The 21,700-nt window shown below is 44.1% G+C and overlaps 1 protein-coding gene across 9 annotated transcripts in view; it reads left to right on the forward strand.

The window, feature by feature from the left end:
• Positions 1-21,700, forward strand: part of DIDO1 (death inducer-obliterator 1) — a 286,952-nt gene that overhangs the window by 107,750 nt on the left and 157,502 nt on the right. For 8 of the 9 annotated variants that reach the window (XM_029613326.1, XM_029613323.1, XM_029613325.1 and 5 more), the window contains 2 exons: positions 837-941; positions 4,766-5,588. The exons of the other annotated variant lie outside the window; for it this stretch is intronic. In XM_029613326.1, the coding sequence (XP_029469186.1) occupies positions 837-941; positions 4,766-5,588 (928 nt within the window). The remainder of the gene's footprint in view (positions 1-836; positions 942-4,765; positions 5,589-21,700) is intronic. 9 annotated transcript variants of the gene reach the window in all.

A 21,700-nucleotide genomic window follows, 5' to 3' on the forward strand; every position in this document is an offset into this window, starting at 1 on the left:
CTGGAGTTGTGTGGTGAAAATTAGACTATTAATGCAGTAAATCTTTCATTAGTTATTGCTGCAGCAGTTTTCATTAGCATAAAATCCAGAAGCCAAGATTTTCAAACTTACTAAAGTGTTGAGTATTTTGGGTGTGAACTGATCGGGAACCTTATCTGCTAATCTGTTAAAGTTGGTAGCATAAAAACGAAGAAGACAAAAGCTGTCCTGGATAAGAAATGTCTTTCAAGCATCTCACTCTGACTTGTCAGCTGGGATAGACTCTTGAAATGTGGACGAGAATAAGTGGGATGATTGCTGTTTATCTGCAATAGTTTATTATGGTTATATACAGTAAGGGCCTGATTTTCAAAAGCATGCTTAAAACCGGGTTTTACATGTGTAAATACACTTTTCCCGTGTAAGTGGGTTTTTGAAAATTGCTACAAATATATGCCATTGAATTGTCAATAGGTTTTAACTGTGTTAAGTGCACTTAATGCTAGTAAATGGTTTTTGAAAATTGCTGTGACTCCTTTGAAAATTCACCTGTTAGCTTTTAACTTTTGGTAGCCTTATATTAAATCTTATGTTTTTATTGCAAAAAATGAATGCATTGCTCAAGCAGTTGTATTTGTATAAAATCACGGTGGTTATGGGTTTGGGTGGTCTATGTATTATTCATTTTTAAGGAGGGATGGAGGAAAGAGTTGAAAAATTGTTATGTGCTTCATAGGAGGAAGAGTTTTAGAAATGCTTAAAATGGGCTTATGTCTTTTGTTATTTGAAGCAAAGGTGTATCTAGTGTGCAAGGTATATATATTATTGATTCTGTCTTTGTTTTTGGTTTTTTAAAGAATTGCAGAGTTCTAGCTGTGACATCCCTAAAATGGATGAAGTTGTAAGTTCTCAGTCTTCTGTGACATTAGAATCTGAATCAAATCTTGAAAGCAGTTCTCCTGGTATGTGTTCTTTTTATTTAGAGAGGTGTGTGTGTATATATATATATGTATGTATATGTGTATATCTCCTATTTAGATGTTAATCAAGGGGCACATCATCAAAACAGTGGAAACCAGAATGATTTCTTATATTTAAATTCATAATTTTGAAATAATTACATTTTTAATCCTTGGTTATGTTGAACATTTTAAAATGGCATCAGTTGCAAATCATAAAAGGATAAATCTGTTCATAAACTTAATTGCCTACTGCAGTATAGTACTTTCCAAGGATTTTCTTATACATCAGGGCTGCTGGCATATAAACCAATTACATTTAATCATGAATCCTTTATTCCTTACGAAAAACTTTTTAAAAATTATTTTTTTGGGGATAGATTAGAATTTAAAATTGCCACCACCAAAGAGTACAAAATGATGTGAAATCAAAACAAATCTTTAAATATGGTCCTTCTTTAGTTACTTATACTAATGTGACCTTTTCTTCTACATCCTTCTTTGCTTACACTTCTATGTCGCTATGACCTTCATTTGTCACTTACAGATTTTTCTCTCAGTTGTAGCGCCTCTCTTCACTAGTTCAGGTATTACATCAATAGATCTCAGTCAAGAGTCAAGACTGTAACTCTTTTCAAACTCTTATATATGTGCACTTTGAGTATGGCCAGAATGTGTGTGTTGCATAAAGGTTATGATTCCATGCTTCCCAGAGGTTGTACATTCCCAAACTTGCATGAACAGGAACTGAACCTGGAAATTGTATCCAGTACTCCCTTTTGTGATCTTTTTATTTTTTTAAATAAAGTATGTGAAGCTTTTCTTTGCTCATTATCGAGGATTGAAAAATGTATCTGCACTCACCAAGACTCCTTTCTCCACCCTACCTCTCCCACCTTAAAAAATATATTCTCATGCCACAAATTTGCCCAGATTTCTTGAACTTTCTGTCACTTTGTTTTGTTACTCATTGCCTTGCAATCTGAAGACATAGCATGTCCTTTGAACTTTTACTTGGTATCCAAACATAAGAACATGCCATACTGGGTCAGACCTAGGGTCCATCAAGCCCAGCATACTGATGCTAGTAATAGCAGTGGCTATTTTCTGAGTCAGTTTAATAGCAGGTAATGGACTTCTCCAAGAATTTATCCAATCCTTTTTTAAACCCAGCTATACTAACTTCACTAACCACATCCCCAGGCAACAAATTCCAGAGTTTAATTGTGCGTTGAGTGAAAAAGAACTTTCTTTGATTAGTTTTAAATGTGCCACATGCTAATTGCTCTGAGTGCCCCCTAGTCCTTCTATTATCCGAAAGAGTAAATAACTGATTCACATTTACCCGTTCTAGACCTCTCATGATTTTAAACACCTCTATCATATCCCCCCTCAGTCGTCTCTTCTCCAAGCTGAACAGTCCTAACCTTTTTAGTCTTTCTTCATAGGGGAGCTGTTCCATCCCCTTTATCATTTTGGTAGCCCTTCTCTGTACCTTCTCCATCGCAACTATATATTTTTTGAGATGCGGCGACCAGAATTGTACACAGTGTTCAAGGTGTGGTCTCACCATGGAGAGATACAGAGGCATTATGACATTTTCCGTTTTATTCACCATTCCCTTTCTAATCCCAACATTCTGTTTGCTTTTTTGACTGCCGCAGCACACTGAGCGGACAATTTCAATGTGTTATCCACTATGACGCCTAAATCTCTTTCTTGGGTAGTAGCTTCTAATATGGAACCTAACATTGTGTAACTATAGCATGGATTATTTTTCCCTATATGCATCACCTTGCACTTATCCACATTAAATTTCATCTGCCATTTGGATGCCCAATTTTCCAGTCTCACAAGGTCCTCTTGCAATTTATCACAATCTGCTACTCTGAATAATTTTGTATCATCTGCAAATTTGATAACCTCACTCGTCGTATTCCTTTCCAGATCATTTATATATATATATATATATATATTGAAAAGCACCGGTCCAAGTACAGATCCCTGAGGCACTCCACTGTTTACCCTTTTCCACTGAGAAAATTATCCATTTAATCCTACTCTGTTTCCTGTCTTTTAACCAGTTTGTAATCCACGAAAGGACATCGCCTCCTATCCCAGGACTTTTTAGTTTTCTTAGAAGCCTCTCATGAGGGACTTTGTCAAACGCCTTCTGAAAATCCAAATACAGTACATCTACCAGTTCACCTTTATCCACATATTTATTAACCCCTTCAAAAAAAAAAAAATGAAGCATTTGTTAGGCAAGACTTCCCTTGGGTAAATCCATGTTGACTGTGTTCCATTAAACCATGTCTTTCTATATGCGCTATGATTTTGATCTTGAGAATAGTTTCTGCTATTTTGCCTGGCACTGAAGTCAGGCTCACTGGTCTATAGTTATCCGGATCGCCCCTGGAGCCCTTTTTAAATATTGGGGTTACATTGGCCATCCTCCGGTCTTCAGGTACAATGGATGATTTTAATGATAGGTTACAAATTTTAATTAATAGATCTGAAATTTCATTTTTTAGTTCCTTCAGTACCCTAGGATGCATACCATCCGGTCCAGGTGATTTGCTACTCTTTAGTTTGTCAATTTGGCCTACTACATCTTCCAGGTTCACAGTAATTTTGTTCAGTTTGTCTGACTCATCACCCCTGAAAACCATCTCCGGAACTGGTATCTCCCCAACATCCTCATTAGTAAACATGGAAGTAAAGAATTAATTTAGTCTTTCTGCAATGGCCTTATCTTCCCTAAGAGCCCCTTTAACCCCTCTGTCATCTAATAGTCCAACCGACTCCCTCACAGGTTTCTTGCTTCGGATATATTTTAAAAAGTTTTTATTATGAGTTTTTGGGATGGTCCTTTCATGCTTCTGTGTTACTCCCTGGTAACAGGGAGGGGAGTATACTTCTCAGCCCCATTTTTCTGCATTGCTTCCTGTAAGCAAATATGGGGGGAGTATTCTCTGCAGCTCTAGTCCTCCGTACTGCTACTTTCTATTGGCAGGAGCGGGTGGTTTTGGCACTTGTATTCTGCTCCTGCCCTTATCTCAGCAGTTCTCGCTAACTGTGAAAATCAACTAACCCGCTGAGATCTGTGGATTGGTGGGCTATAAATTTTATAAATTATAAATAAAATTGCCAGAGACTAGTAATCAAGCATATTTTTCAGTCCCTGTTCATTATCTTTAACACTTAATGCTGTTCAACTTTAGCTTTTCCTGTTGAAAGAAGTATACTGGGGAAATATTTAAAACTTCTAAAACTCAGAATGTACAACACCTGAATAGACTTTAAGTGCTAAATAAGAGTGAAATGTGACTTCCAAATGTAGGGAGAAGTGGATTGAAGTTGCATTTAGGGAGAGCTAAGGGTTCATTGTAGCCCCTACCTAAGGTGTGTATGCCTGTGTTTGGAGAGATCTTGTTCATGTCTTCTATATGGTGTTAATGCTGTACAAGTTATTTTCTTTGTTTGTAATATATGATAGAAAATTAGTTAACAGTGATTTTAAGAAAAAACAGTGCTTTGAATCAAAATCATATACAAATGGAAAGTTGGAAATGTAAAATGGATTATTTTTACATCCATAAATACAGTTGTTCGTAAACGCAGTTTGGAGCAGGTGGTGGTGGTTTCAGAGTGTTAGATCTGAAATATAGATTAAGATGGGTGGCCTTGCAGGATTGGAGGATATCTTTTTGTACTAGTAGAAAGCTCTATTCTACAGAAATAGGTGGTAAGTTTTTTTTGATTATGTAAGTTTTAAAAAAAAATTTTTTGTTCATTTGTGCTATTTTCCCCCCTTTTTTGATTAGCATCAGTTTTGGACGATAAGGGTGACCAAAACAGTGAGGATGCTCTTAAAGCTGTTAAACCTACAAGTAAAGAATTTAGAAAGACGTGGGGATTTCGAAGAACCACCATTGCCAAACGAGAAGGTGCAGGAGATGCTGAAAGTGAGACTTTTGAACAGCAACATGAGCTTCAGCAACAGCTGCGTCCATCTCTCCGACGAAGTGGTAGGCAGCCCAAGCGCACTGAAAGGGTAGAAGAGTTTCTGACAACTGTTAGGCGCAACAGAGGAAGAAAAAGTGCTCCTGCTGCTCTCGAAGATACCAATGAGCCAACATCCTGTCCAGTGACGGACGTTGAGACTGCTTCTGAGGGTAGTGTGGAGAGTACATATGAGACAAAACTAGATAGTCGGAGGTGCGACTCAGGTGATGTGAAGGAGGAACCAGTCCAGACATATATCAAAGAAGAAAAGGAATCTTTCAAAGAGGAAGATGATGATAGTTCCGATAGTGATGGATTGACTTTGAAAGAGCTGCAGAATAGGCTCCGAAAACGTCACAGAGAAGAAATGACTGCAGAAACTGTTCTAGTACAGACCAGACAATCGATTAAGGCTGAGCTGCCAGCAACCACTGGATATGAAGGTGTGATGCGTACTCGAAGTGCAAGTCAGGCAGCTTTATTGCAGGAATGTTCAGAAACCATTCAAGTGAAACAAGAAATCCAGACATTCCCAGAATCAAAAGGGAATAAAGATGAGGAAGCAACAAAAAGCAAACCTGAATGTGAGGTATATGACCCCAATGCCCTATACTGCATCTGCCAACAGCCTCATAACAACAGGTACATGGGAATTGGGTGCAGTTCTTAGAAAAAATAATAATCTGCCTTTTAGTGATATTTAGTTTATGGTATTAAGGATGTTCTCTGTTGTGAAAACATGCAATGTTACTGTTACTGCTATGTGTGTAAGAGCTATACGGAGACTGAAAATCAGTAAGTGAAACAACTTTGCTTTTTTCTGAACATTTTGACAGCATTTGAGCTGTTTCCTAGAAAGTAAAGGAATATCACCAAAGTCTTTTTTTTATTAGTGATGCCATGTTTTATAAACTAAAATGTAGATTAATAATTTTTCATGTACTTTAATTTTCTTACCATTGAAATAAATTTGTAGTATATTTCCAGTAGTTATTATCCTTGCTTACCTGTAACAGGTGTTCTCAGAGGACAGTAGGATGTCAGTCTTCACACATGGGTGCCAGGAATGGAAAACTTTGTCAAAGGTTCTAGAACTTTGAGCCTCTTAGCATGCTCCAGCATGTAGTATATCATGCGGCCACATGGGCTCCCCTCAGTCTTATAACATAGAATTAAGAATAAAAGAATAAAACCCACGAAATGGAGACCCAACCCCACAGGGAGGTGGGCTGGTCTCATAATGATTGACATCCTGCTATCCTCAGAGAATACCTGTTACAGGTAAGCAGCTCTGTTTTCTCTGGGGACAAGCAGGATGGCAGTCCTTGGACATGGATGAATCCCTAGCTACAGGTGCCCCCACCACAACAAAAAAAGAGGACCAACAAAATAGGTGCCAATGGGCACAAGAAAAACAGTGTTTTGTTGGTAACAGGAGAGGATCAGCCTGAACAGAAATAATGGGTCCTAGGTGGGAACAGAGTTGGGTTCTAAACCTCAAACAAATTCTGAAGGACAGATTGGCTAAACCTGCTGTTGCATTGGCCATCCCTATCCAAACAGTAATGTGATGCGAATGAACGGATGGAACTCCACGTCGCAGCTCTTCATATCTCCTCCATGGGGACTGCATGCAAGTAGGGCTACCGACGCTGCCATGACTCGAATGGAATGTGCCTATTGGCCCCCAAGATGCAATCCGGCCTGGGGTGAAAGAGAAGATGCAGTCTGCTAGCCAATTGAAAAGTGTTGGCTTAGTAATAGTGATCTAGTCAAAAGAAACAAAAAGCTGGGTGGACTGTCTAGAAAGCTAATGTTCTCTTGTAGTCCAACTGTGCAGGGCTCATTCGCCTTGGTGCAAATGGGGCCTGGCCAAAAATGTTGGCAGGACATTGGACTGATTAAGATGGAAGTCCGACATCACCTTAGACAGGAACTTACAGTGTTCTTGCACACGCACCCTATCATGAAAAGATTTAGTGTAAGGTGGATAAATCATTAAGGCCTGGAACTCGCTGACCCAGCCTGCTGAAGTGACTGCCAGCAAAAACACAACCTTCGAGGTCAGGTTCTTCAGGTTATAGGAGTGCAGCAGCTCAAAAGGAGTTTTCACTAGCTGAGTTAAAATCATGTTGTCGTCCCAGGAAATATTGGAGGGCCTTAGGGATAGGTTCAATTGAAGCAGACCCTGCATGAAATGTACAACTATAGGCTGTATAGAGATGGGCTTACCCTCTTCACCGTGGCAATATGTAACAATCGCATCAAATGAACTCTGAGTTGGACTTGATACCAGTTTCAGATAGGTGCAGAAGTTAGTCAAGCAATTTTTGTGTTAAGCAGGAGAAAGAATCTAGGGCCTTTTGTTCACACCACATGGAAAACCTCCTCCACTTCAGTTTGTAGGAATTCCTGGTGGAAGTCTTTCTAGAAGCCATAAGGGCATGAGATACATCGTCCAGGAGATTGAAGGATGTAAAATCAACCTCTCAACATTCAAGCTGTGAGCATTGGGGCCTGAAGGTTGGGAAGCTGCAGCATCTCCCGTTCCTGGGTGATGAAATCTGGGGAAATCCCCATTCGGTTTCTAGATGGACAGCTCACGAAGAGTGGAAACCACATCTGCCTCGGCTGATGGGGAGCTCTCCCTGAGCTTCAACAACGTCTTTGCCACCAGCAGAACTGGAGGATATGTGTACAGGAGACTGACTCCAGTGAAGGGCAAAGGCGTCCTTTACATGGAGTAGAACTGAGGAACCTTTCTGTTTCAAGGAGTCGTGAACAGGTCCACATCCAGGCTTCCCTAGTAGCAGAAGAACTGATTTGCCAGCCCCTGATCCACAGACCATTCATGGGGTGACTCAGTCTGTCTGCTGTCCCATTCTCTGTATCAGTCAAATATGTTGATCTGAGCCCCCATCTCGTGGGAGAGGGCCCAGGACCATATCTGGATCACCTCTTGACACAGGAGGTAAGAGCCCATATCTCCCTGCTTGTTGACTTAGTACATCACCACTTGTTTGTCTGGATCAACACAATCATGTTGGTCAATCAATCTCTGAAATACCACAGTGCGTACTTGATCGCCAGGAGCTCCAAGAAGTTGATTTGACGGAGACATTCCTGGACGGACCAGAGACCCTGGGTGCTGAGCCCATCTTCATGGGCTCTCCAGCATAGGGTGGATGCATTCATGGATATGAGAATTTAAACCCAAGGAATTTGGAAGGATACCCCTGTTCCAGGTTGGAAATTTCCCTCCACCAGGATAAGGCATGTCAAAAGGATGGAAGCAGTCTCCCAGATCCTGAGTGGCCTGAAGCCACTGGGATTGTAAGGTCCACTGGGCTCTTTGTATGTGTATACGTGCCAAGGGAGTAAGGTGTACTGTGGCTGCCATGTGGCCTAACAGTCTCATCTTCTGCCATTCTGATATCTGCTGGCTCTGTTGAATCTCTGTTGCGATGGTCATCAGGGTGATGGCTCATTGTCGCGGCAAGAAGGCCTTGACCTGAGCCAGGTCTATCAGGGCTCCTGTGAAGTCATAAGAACATAAGAAATTGACATGCTGGGTCAGACCAAGGGTCCATCAAGCCCAGCATCCTGTTTCCAACAGAGGCCAAACCAGGCCACAAGAACCTGGCAAGTACCCAAACACCAAGAAGACCCCATGCTACTGATGCAATTAATAGCAGTGGCTATTCCCTAAGTAAACTTGATTAATAGCAGTTAATGGACTTCTCCTCCAAGAACTTATCCAAACCTTTTTTGGTTTGGATAAGTTCTTGGAGCTACACTAATTGCACTAACCACATCCTCTGGCAACAAATTCCAGAGCTTAACTGTGCATTGAGTGAAAAAGAATTTTCTCAGATTAGTCTTAAATGTGCTACTTGCTAACTTCATGGAATGCCCCCTAGTCCTTCTATTATCCGAAAGTGTAAATAACCAGTTCACATCTACTCGTTCAAGACCTCTCATGATCTTAAAGACCTATATCACAGCCCTAACCTCTTCAGCCTTTCCTCATAGGGGAGCTGTTCCATCCCCTTTATCATTTTGGTTGCCCTTCTCTGTACCACCTTCATCACAATTATATCTTTTTTGAGATGCGGTGACCAGAATTGTACACGTATTCAAGGTGCGGTCTCACCATGGAGCGATACAGAGGCATTATGATATTTTCTGTTTTATTAACCATTCCCTTCCTAATAATTCATAACATTCTGTTTGCTTTTAATTCCACTTGAGATGATGGACTGAGATGAGACTTGGGGTAGTATGATGAACCCTAGTGACACCAACATCCAGATGGTCAAATGCATGGACCATTCTGACCCTGCCTGAGAAGTGCTCTTGACCAGCCAATTGTCCAGATAGGGGAAAACATGAACTCCTAGCCTGCGAAGGTGCACTGCAACCACAGCCAGGAACTTTCTAAAGACCTGTGGGATAGATGCTAGCCCAAATGGCAGAGCAAGGTACTGGAAGTGCTGTTTTTCCTCCACAAATTGGAGATACTTCCGGTGGCTGGGGAAGATCTTCATGTGAGTATATGCATCTTTTCGATCAAGAAGCATACCCAATCCCCTTTTTGCAGGAAAGGAATCAAAGTGCTCAGGGAAACCATCTTGAACTTTTCTCTTTTTAGAAACTTGTTCAAGGCCCTTAAGTCTAGGATGAGATGTTTTCTTTGGAATCAGGAAGTAGCAGGAGTAAAATTCCCACTGTCTCTGCCTTTGGTGGAATGGGCCCAACCATTCTGGCCATTAAGAGGGAGGAGAGCTCTGATAGAAGCACTTCCTGATGTGTTCCCGATCCCCAAAATGGACTTGGAGGGCAATTTGTACCCTCTATGAATGATGCGGTCCCACTGGTCTGAGGTTTTATTGGACCACTGGTTCGCATAGAATTGCAGCCTGCTACTGAGTGGAAGGTTGGTTGTCATGGGTACAATGGTCTTGGCTCTGCTCTTCTTGACTCAATCATAACCCTGTCCCCGGAGTTGACTGATATGCCGGCTGGAGCTTTGGTGGCCCTCTCTTGCCTTGGGGGGGCTAAGAGGGACCAGATCTTGAATGCCTTCAGGGTGAGGAAAACAGGTCCTGAGTGCCAGAGGAGATCTGTTGGACTGTTGCATGGTGGTCAGGAATTGGGCTGCTGTGACCTTCACCATAGCTCCGAAGAGATTATCTTGTGCATGGCATTTCAGTGAGTCATTCCTGCACCTCCTGATGGAGATCAGAGGCCAGCAGCCAGGCGAGTCTGCAGGTACCGATCCCTGCAGCAGACACCCTCAATGCCACCTCGAAAACATAGTAGGTCGAGCATACCCCGTGTTTTCCGCACTCTAGACCTTTGTGCACCAGCAACTGGAAGGTGTCTTGCTGCTGTTAAGGCTGCAGCTCGGCCATTTCCTGCACCTGCTTTAGGATGTCCCATATATACTGTTCCATGAAGAGCTGGTAGGCTGCTATACAGGCGATGTGCATAGCTCCCTGAAACACTTTCCTCCCAGGGGTATCCATGGCCCTCGGATCCTTCCCTGGGGGCACTGAGGAATGGGTCTGAAGGCGCTTGGCCTTCTAAAGAATGGATTTGACCATGAGAGATTGGTATGGCAGCTGCTGCTTGTCGAATCCAGAAGCCTTGTGTGTGAGATATATCGTGTCTGCTTTCCTATTCAAAGGAGCCACTGATGAGGGCTTTTCCCACTGTCTCATCAGTAACTCCATAAGGATGTGCACTGGGACTGCCATGATCGCCTTAGGAGGCTCCGCATACTGGAGAATATCCAGCATTTTGTGCCGAGTATCCTCCTCTGTAACATTTTTATTTATAAACTTTTATATACCGATGTTTGGAACATGCCGTCACAATGGTTTACAAGCAAGAAAAAATAAACACAAGAAAATTAAAGAACTGTAAAATAAAAAATTAAAACTAAAATTCATTAAAAATGTAATTGAATAAACAACAAGATCTGAATATAACATAGTCATTAATTAAATAAGTACAAGCCTTCAGAAATCATATAACACTATAACTACTAGGATAAAAATAGAAATTCTAAATACTTAACTAAATTGATAACTAAAGCTAAATAAAAGGTGGTCAAAAATAATCCAAATAAAATTCTAAAATAATGCAATGTAAGTGGAAATAAATTAGCCAATGCCATCCTTATATGCTTGCTCGAAAAGCCAAGTTTTAAGTTGTTTTCTAAACAATTTTAAATCACTCTGTAACCTCAGATCCACTGGAAGAGAGTTCCACAATCCAGGTCCTGCTAACGAAATGGCTCTTTCTCTAACTGTAGTGAGTCGTGCTGTAGAGACCGAAGGTATTGATAATAACCCTTTGTTAGATGATCTAAGGCAGTGGTCCCCAACCTTTTTTGCACCAGGGACCGGCTTCAAGCAAGACCATTTTTCCATGGCTCGCTGGGGGTGGGGCAGGGGCAGGGCTTTGGTCATATGGGGGCGGGGTCATGGAGGGGTTGGATTTTAGTGCATACTTATTTAATTATGACATTTATAATGTGAATGTGACTCAACTCACCATAGGTTCAGAACATAAAGCATCAGTTATAATAGTAAAACCATACTAATAAAATAATATTTTAAAACTACTGATAAATAGAATTTCTATTAATTAAAATCATATACATTTTTTACAATTTCCCAAACACCAATAAAATATTTCAAAACAGCACATATATCAAATAACACTCAATAATTAAAACTAATAAGGATTTTAAAAAGCCCCTGCTGTCCATACATGGGAGCTCTTGATTTCCAGTCATCCTGATATTGTCGAGGATTAGGAGGTTATCCTCTCTCACACATACTCACATGTCCATTCTCTCTCACACATACACTGTCACATACATACACATTCATACTCTTATACCCACCATAACCTCTCGCTCTCACAGACACTGACACACTCTCAGGCTGTAAGACACTCTTCCCCCCCCCCCCCCCCACACACACATTCTTACTCCCATAGATTTTCTCATACACACTCATGCTCTCTCTCACTGGCTCGTTCACATACACACAAACACACACCCAGGCAAGCTCCCAATCATTCTCACACACTGAAACTGACCCCCAGGCAGGCTCCCAGTCATTCTCACCCACCACTCCCTCCCCATCCCCCAGACATGCACACATTCATTCTCACACACACAGACCCCAAGGCAGGCACCAATTTATTCTCACATACACCACACACAGGCAGGTACCTATTCTCATACATACAAACCCCAGGAAGATACACAGACACACTCTCAGGCAGGCACCCATGCATTCACACACATACACCCCCAGGCAGACTCCCATTCATACACATGCACACACTAAAGGCAGAGAGAGACTGTGTGTATGAATACACAGTCTCTCACTGGCACATGCTGTCTGACTCACACACACAGGCTCTCTAAGAACATAAGAATATGCCATACTGGGTCAGACCAAGGGTCCATCAAGCCCAGCGTCCTGTTTCCAACAGTGGCCAATCCAGGCCATAAGAACCTGGCAAGTACCCAAAAACTAAGTCTATTCCATGCTTCCGTTGCTAGTAATAGCAGTGGCTATTTTCTAAGTCAACTTAATTAATAGCAGGTAATGGACTTCTTCTCCAAGAACTTTTCCAATCCTTTTTTAAACACAGCTATACTAACTGCACTCTCATACAATCATTCATACACAGTCTCACTGGCACATGCTGTCTGAGTCTCACACACACAGGCGCGCTCTCCCACATGCTGTCTTGCTCAAGCACAGGCTCTCACTGTCACATGCTGTCTCTCTCACACACACAGAGGCTCTCACATGCTGTCTCTGCAAACATTCAGGTCTTCACTCCCACACACAGTCTCTCAACTCACTCACACACAATCTCTCAACTCATCTCATACATGCACGCATACACGCTCTACAGGCCCTCAGCCTCTCTTTCACCTCTGGGCCTCTGCTTTACGGGTCACCACGGGATGGGCTCTGCAGCGGCCCTGGTCTTCTCGGGCCGCGCTGCTTCTCTTCTGCATGCGGCTGATGCTCCTCCTTCCAGGGCCGCGCAGGAAGGAGGAGGAGGAGCACCTGCAGTGGTTGATGCTCTTCCTCCTCCTTCCGGGGCCGCGCGGGCAGGAAGGAGGAGCACCTGCAGTGGCTACTCCTCAAAGATCACTGATGCCAAGACTGACTGGAATCCCGGAGGCTTGACCAGATATTCCTTGGAACTGAGGGGGGAGGATCAATGGCAGATATGGGACCACTGGAGGACTAGCACTCCTCACTATGGGGTCCCTGCGGGGGCATCACAGCTGAGGCTGGTGCAACCCTATGCCTGTCACCTTGCATTGATGGGGATAGATGCTTCTTCAGCTTCCTTTGATGCTTGGATTGGTTCTTCCCTTGTGCTGAGGCCAAAGATGAACATGTCTTCGACCTGGAAGAGGTGGATGATGGCCCATCTCTGGTGTCCCTGGAAGCCATCAATGCTGACGGAGCCAATGGCCTCGCTGAAGTCTGGCTCAATGTCCATCGGTGCTACTCAGAGGTTTTCTGATGTTGATGGATTGGTCTTTTGGAGCCCAAAGAGCTAGCTGTTCCATCTTCTGTAACTGGGCCCGGTGTCCTTTTGGGGTCATCTTGCACATTTGCTGCAACCCCAGATATCATGCGATGCCCCCAGGCAGAGGACTTGTCTATCATGGGGATCCGTGATAGACATAGTCCTCATGCAGCAAGGGCATCACTGGAACCCGTCAATGACATATAGTCACAAAAGAAAAGGGATGCAATGTGAAAATTGACGGCAGCTGCCATCGATGGTTGGCAGGCATCAAGCACACCGCTGCCCCAGGGGATCAACTGTGAAAGAAAACTTACAAAAATGTGTAAAAGCCTGACTGAGAAGATAGAGGGGAGAACTGGGGAAAAGAGAGAATTTTTTAGACTAAAATTTGCTGTGAGACACCTGGCTCCATGGAAAAGAAGAGGCTGAGGGGACCTTATGAGGCTGTGCTTTAAATTGCTTGGAGTGGCTCATTCAAAGTTCTAGAAACTTTGACACAAATTTTCTGTGCCATCCTGCTTGTCCTCTGTGAAAGCAGAAAATTTATTTGCAGGGAACTATAAAATGTATGTGCTTTCATGGGACTTTTTGGATTTTGGGGATTTTTTGGATAATTTTGGTGTGCTTGCTGTTTTCAGTCCAGTTGAATGCATGAAAATATGTCAAATATTTAGGTGATACCATTTTTATTGGACTAACCTATTCTCTTCGAACCAGAGGAAGAGTGTTTACCCCCGAAAGCTAGTCAAGAAATGTATTACATTGGTCCAAGAAAAAGGTATCCCCTTAGATATATATATTTTTTTTGTGACCTTTATTTTCCTTGCATAGTTATAAAATTGAGTATTAGAAAATTGGACAGAAATAAGAGTTAGGCAGCAAGGAGCAGGATGTTACAAATGCTGTCAAACATCTAATGCATCTATTTCCTCAACCTACTTAAGTATAAATATCCCCTGGAGAATGTTTTTTTTCTTTTCCAAATGTAAGATTTTATATGCATGAATAGAATTATACTCATTATAACTGAAAATAGAATTTATACAAAATTTATTTTATTCTCCATTGACCAACACGGCTGAATCAGCCATGACATGTGGGTAACATCGTCTGACGTCGCTAACTCAGTAAAAGATTTTATTACTTTTCTTTCTGCTAGACCAGTCTCAACTAGTGGGATTTCCTACTTCACAGCTGCTGTAGACAGAGGTCACAATTTTTAGTCTGACAGTATCGTTGGCTATAAAGGAGGTGTGGTCTTAGGCAGTTGCCAGTAGTCTCTTGAGCAGTTCTGGACATGAGGATTTAGTAAAAAAAAAAAAAAAAACCAAACAAAAAAAACCCCTCCCAAAGCTAAGGTTAGGCCTTCGCCTAGTTGAGCAACCTGTACTCCTGGCACAAGAGCACTGCAGGGCAGATGTCCCTATTAGAACTTGCCTCCTAGGTTGGGCCTGGTTCAGGCACTTTTGGGATCGATCCCATTAACTCTTGGGGTCTGGTGGATTATCCCTAGAAGGAGGTTCCTGGGTCCTCTGACCTGAGGAACCTGACGGGACAGCTGGAGTTTTTTTTTTTTTCCTCCCTTGGCTCAGAGGGTGCTTGAGCCTTCCCTTTGTGTCTCCTATCTTTCCCTTCTCCTCTCTCCCTTTTGCTCATTCGCACAAAGTTTGCAAAAATAAATCCTGAAGGAAGAGAAATGGCACTTCATTATATTCCTCTTTTTCAGGCCCTTCAAATATGATTACATTCAGTTACTGTAGATTGTATCTGAGACCATATAGAGTGAAGTGACTTGCCCAAGGTTTCAAGGAGTGGCAATGGGATTTGAACCCTGGCTTGTAGTCCATTGTTCTAGCCACTAGGCTACTCCTGCAGTTGAGTGCCTAGGATGGGCAGTGAATTATTCGCAGAGCAGCCTACTACTCTTTCTAGGAGCTTTTGTTTGACACTAAGGACGAACAAGTTTCCCTGACTCACAATGGTATGACCAAACTGAATACCTATGTTAGGGCCTTCCAAGCGGAAAACGCATCCAGAGTGTAGCATAATCTCCAGCTCTTGGGCCTTGTAATATTCACTTTGAGTTTAGTCCCTGAGCTGGGGAACACACATGCCCACTGCAACAATCTTTCCTTATCTGGTGGCCCTTGTTTCACAGGACTACAAGTTCCATCTTTCTGCCATCTTGCAGTACTGGTTAAACCCTGCAAACCTGCAGAAAAGATAGCTAGAGCCACCCAAATAAATCATAACCTAGCATGCATAGATCAGTGGCTCCAGCTGCTGTAGAAAAATCAACCTGATCAATAAACAGAGATGAGGGCTCTTAGATTGACTCTGGTGCACTTTTTCTCAGGAGAGGGCAGTCAGGACAATGCCACAGCGATAATATATATGAAAACAAGCAGGGAGGCACCTGCAGCCCTCTGCTGGCAGAATAAGCAAGCCTACTCTGAATTTGAACATAAGAACATAAGAAAATGCCATACTGGGTCAGACCAAGGGTCCATCAAGCCCAGCATCCTGTTTCCAACAGTGGCCAATCCAGGCCATAAGAACCTGGCAAGTACCCAAAAACTAAGTCTATTCCATGTAACCATTGCTAATGGCAGTGGCTATTCTCTAAGTGAACTTAATAGAAGGTAATGGACTTCTCCTCCAAAAACTTATCCAATCCTTTTTTAAACACCGCTATACCAACTGCACTAACCACATCCTCTGGCAACAAATTCCAGAGTTTAATTTTGCGTTGAGTAAAAGAGAACTTTCTCCGATTAGTTTTAAATGTGCCCCATGCTAACTTCATGGTGTGCCCCCTAGTCTTTCTACTATCCGAAAGAGTAAATAACCGATTCACATCTACCCGTTCTAGACCTCTCATAATTTTAAACATCTCTATCATATCCCTCCTCAGCCGTCTCTTCTCCAAGCTGAAAAGTCCTAACCTCTTTAGTCTTTCCTCATAGGGGAACTGTTCCATTCCCCTTATCATTTTGGTAGCCCTTCTCTGTACCTTCTCCATCGCAATTATATCTTTTTTTGAGATGCGGCGACCAGAATTGTACACAGTATTCAAGGTGCGGTCTCACCATGGAGCGAAGCAGAGGCATTATGACATTTTCCGTTTTATTCATCATTCCCTTTCTAATAATTCCCAACATTGACTGCTTTTTTGACTGCTGCAGCACACTGAACCAACTATTTCAATGTGTTATACACTATGACGCCTAGATCTCTTTCTTGGGTTGTAGCACCTAATGTGGAACCCAACATTGTGTAATTATAGCATGGGTTATTTTTCCCTATATGCATCACCTTGCACTTATCTACATTAAATTTCATCTGCCATTTGGATGCCCAATTTTCCAGTCTCACAAGATCTTCCTGCAATTTATCACAATCTGCTTGTGATTTAACTACTCTGAACAATTTTGTGTCATCTGCAAATTTGATTATCTCACCCTTCGTATTTCTTTCCAGATCATTTATAAATATATTGAAAAGTAAGGGTCCCAATACAGATCCCTGAGGCATTCCACTGTCCACTCTCTTCCACTGAAATTGTCCATTTAATCCTACTCTCTGTTTCCTGTCTTTTAGCCAGTTTGCAATCTATGAAAGGACATCACCACCTATCCCCTGACTTTTTACTTTTCCTAGAAGCCTCTCATGAGGAACTTTGTCAAACGCCTTCTGAAAATCCAAGTATACTACATCTACCGGTTCACCTTTATCCATGTGTTTATTAACTCCTTCAAAAAAAGTGAAGCAGATTTGTGAGGCGAGACTTGCCCTGGGTAAAGCATGCTGACTTTGTTCCATTAAACCATGTCTTTCTATATGTTCTGTGATTTTGATGTTTAGAACACTTTCCACTATTTTTCCTGGCACTGAAGTCAGGCTAACCGGTCTGTAGTTTCCCGGATCGCCCCTGGAGCCCTTTTTAAATATTGGGGTTACATTTGCTATCCTCCAGTCATCAGGTACAGTGGATGATTTTAATGATAGGTTACAAATTTTTACTAATAGGTCTGAAATTTCATTTTTTAATTCCTTCAGAACTCCTGGGGTGTATACCATCCGGTCCAGGTGATTTACTACTCTTCAGTTTGTCAATCAGGCCTACCACATCTTCTAGGTTCACCGTGATTTGATTCAGTCCATCTGAATCATTACACATGGAACAAAACTTGCTTTTCAGCAGCCCATATTACAGGAAATGAGAACATCCAAACAGACTTTCTCAGCAGAAAAAAGGCTGGAACCAGGAGAATGGGAACTCAGCCAGGAAGCTTTCCAACACATAGTGGACCGATGGGGATACTCCTTTATGTAATTAATGGTGACTCGAGAGAATGCCAAAACTGGTAAGATTCCTCAGCACACCAAAAGAAACAAAGTATAGTGGAATAGATGCCCTGATTAAATACTGGTCAAGGGGTGGTCTACTTTTATCTTCTCCCGAACCTCCCTCCTTGGCCACTTATAGACAGGGTGATAGAGGATCGCCTCATGACAGTAATTCTGGTAGCCCCTAAAGAATACCATGGCATGTGGACTTGATAGGGATCTTGGATGCCTGCCTCTTCAAGGTTCCCCAAGTGGCACAGGCTACTGTGGCAAGGCCCAGTCCCAATGGAAGACCACTCCCGATTATTGTTTACGGCCTGGCCCTTGAAAGAGCATGATTACATAGGAAATAGCTACTCCGCAGTAGTCATATCAACCATGTTAAAGGCATGATTTCTACTTCTTTAGCCTACATCCGAATCTGGTGCCTAGTTGAGGATTTCTGTTGTGAACTTAAAATGTCTCCTTGGAAGGCAGATGTTGCAATTATCTTGAGCTTCCTCCAAAGAGTGCTAACCAGGGCCTAGCCCTTAAGTCCCTGAAGGTGCAAGTAGCAGCCATAACCTATTATGGGATATATTTAAAGGTATTCAGTTAGCTGCACATCCAGATCTAGTTCATGATTTATGAGGGATAAAGCACATCTGTCTTCTGTTTAAGCCGGTGGTCTCTCAATGAGATCTTAACCTAGTCTTTAGAGCCCTGGCAGGCCTTCCCTTTGAACCACTAAGTCATGCATCCCTGAAGGATCTGTCCTTGAAGACAGTGACTTTCTGTTCCACTAGAAGTATCTCTGAGGTCCTTTCATGCATGGACCCCTATTTGATATTTTTGCCAGACATGGTCATTTTTCTCCCAGTCCCATCCCTTCTGCCCAAGGTGATGGCTCCCTTTCAGAGGCAGCAAGGATTGAAGTGGAGACAGCATATACTATTAATGTATCTAAAAGTCACTAATCCCTTTAGGAAAGTGGACAGGTGGTTCGTGCTGTAAGGAGGCTTCCAGTATGGGAAGCAGCTTCCAAGGCCACACTAGTCAGAAGGATCAAGGAAACAATCTCTTCAACCTATCTTAATGGCTTCCAAGCACCTGCAATGCTGTGCAGCCATCATCTTGGGCAGAGCATCTTTTGTGTTACCTGTTCGCCCTTATATTCATTTACTAGATTCTACAGGCTGAATGTGAGAGCCAAGGCAGACTCTGCCTTCAGGGCATGGGTCCTTAAGGCAGCTCTGTCATCCTCCCACTAGTTCAGACTGGTCTAGGAAGAAAAGAAATGTGAATTCCTGTACGTACCCGGATCAGTCCAGACAGTGGGTTGAGCCTCCTTTCCAGCAGGTGGAGACAGACTAAAACTTGAAGGATGCCCTATATCAGGACAGAGCCTATCCTCTAACCCTTCAGTATTCGTCTGTCTCCAGCAGGTGCAGCATCTCCCCTTCGGTTCTCTGCTTAGGCTAGTCAGCCTTTTTTCTTCTGTCTTTTGCTAGGCTCAAGCAAGTATTTATTTGGTTCTCGCTTGTTTAAAAAAAAACAAAAAACAGAGAAGGGAAGTTGTCCTTTTATTTTTAGTGCCTTTTCCTTTTCTGTGTGGGAGACGGCTCAGTCTCCCAGCTCTTGCCCGGCTCAGGGGGGCTTTGCCCTTTTTGCAGGAGGGGATTCCCTGCATAGCCTGAGTCCGTGGACGCTTCCAGGTGTGGGGACAGAGTCTCTCTGGGTCTCGTTCCCCCCTTTGGCTGCCGAGAGGGTTTTTTGAACCCGTTGCTGCGCTCAGTAAAAAAAAAAAAAAAAGTTTTAAACTTTCATTAAGTTGCAGGTACTCACCTACCTCTAACTTATTTGCAGCAGTTGACCAGCATTTTTTCTTTTTTCTGGTCAGAGCAGGCCTTGAACCGGCAGCCAGACTAGCAGGAGGCAGCAGGTTTTCCCTCCTGCTCTCTCCTGCTGTGCAGGCTGCCAATCAAACCTTTTTTCTGCTTTTTTTTCTTCCGCCGTGGCTCTGCTATGTCCCGGCAGGCAGCCTGCCTTTCTTGTGGGCTGCCCTCTTCGCGTTTTTCGCGGCAGGGGCTCTGCACTGCTTGCCTGCCGGGTGGGGAAGGTCCCTCCTCGGCAGGACAAGCAAATTTAGCCCGGGGCTCCACTCCTCCCAGCATGGCCAGGCTTTTCCCGGGTCGGCAGAGCCCGGGAACGGCGGCCATATTGGATTTTTCGTCGGGGCTGATTTCAGTGCTCCCTGGGGCTGGATGTTTTTGATTTAACCCCCGATTTAGCCCCCACGGGTCCCCAGGAAGGGGGGTCCTGACCCCCCCCCTCCCCTGGCAAATCCAGGGTCCCTTTTTCAGCGGATTTCGTCCTCCTCATGCACAAATCTTATTTAGCTAGCTTGCATGAGCAGGACGAAAGCCCCCCCCCCCCCCCCGCCAAAAATTCCTCGCTCAGTGCCGTTGACCGCTGGACTGGCTGCGGAGCCCCAGGGACCGGTGCGGGTGGTCCCGGGGGTGACCCCGCCGCTTCCTCGGATTCGGCAGATGCCCCCCCCCCCCCCAGAGGGGGATGACCCCAGAGCCTTTCGTCTATTTCGTAAGGAGGAATTGGAGCCCCTCCTTCCCTTTGTTCTGCAGGAGCTGGGTCTGGAGAGTCCTTCCGTGGATAAATCTCATGGCCTCGCTTCCTAAGGGTATGAACCCGGTCTTGGGGGGGGCTCTGGGCTCCGGCCTCGGCCTTTCCCTTCCACCCTATGCTCAAGCTCCTTATCCTGCAGGAATGGGAGGCCCCCGAGGGTGCGCTCCGGGTGGGGCATGCGATGGATAAGCTCTATCCCCTTCCGGAGGAGGGTTTGGAGCTGCTGCGATATCCCTCGGTGGATTCTTATGTCTCTGCTGTGGCCAAACACACCATGATTCCGGTGGAAGGTTCCACGGTTCTGAAGGATTCACAGGATTGTAAATTGGAGGCTCACTTGAAGCGCATCTTCGACGTTCTGGCCCTCTTGTTCCGGGCGTCTTGCTTGTAGCAGCCTCATGAGGCGGGCAGGCCTTCAGTGGATTCAACAGTTACTCTGCGCCCGGGATCTTCCGCCAGCAGAGGCAGAGCAAGCCGAATGTCTGGAGGCCGTAACCGCCTATGTATAGGACGCCCTCTACGATCTGGTCCGTGTGCAGGCGAAGGCGATGGTTTCGGCGGTGGCTGCCCGGAGGCTCCTTTGGCTACGCCATTGGTCGGCTGATCAGTCGTCGAAGACTCGGCTGGGCACGCTGCCCTTCAAAGGTAAGATGCTCTTTGGAGAGGATCTCGAGAAGCTTATGGACTCCTTGGCTGACCACAAGGTCCATAAGCTTCCAGAGGACCGCCCTAAGTCTTCCTGGTCCTTCGCGCCCTCCTGCTCTCACTTCAGGGGCCAGCGTCGCTTCGCTTCTCGGTGGGGCGGTTCCGCGAGGGGTGGTTCTCGTGCTCAGTCCTGGTCGCAGTCCTTTCGTGGCACGCGGCCCTTTCATGAGGGCCAGCCTGTGCGTGCCACCTCTAAACCTGCCACACAATAAAGTTCAGCTGACCCATTCCTTGGTTCCTTACCTCGGCGGACGCCTTTCCCTGTTCTTCGAGGAATGGGTCAAGATCACATCGGATCAGTGGGTCCTCGACATTATCAAAGACGGGTACGCCTTCAAGCCCGTCAGGCTGCCGGATCTTTCTTTTCTCGCCTTGAGGATGGGCCAAGAGGGACGCGGTGGTCTAGACTCTCTCCAAACTCCTGGATCTAGGGGCGGTGGTCCCAGTTCTGGAAAGGGAGATTGGCGCCGGCCAGTATTCTATTTACTTCACCG

The sequence above is a fragment of the Rhinatrema bivittatum genome, chromosome 8 (genome assembly GCF_901001135.1).
Source record: "Rhinatrema bivittatum chromosome 8, aRhiBiv1.1, whole genome shotgun sequence".
NCBI lineage: Eukaryota > Metazoa > Chordata > Amphibia > Gymnophiona > Rhinatrematidae > Rhinatrema > Rhinatrema bivittatum.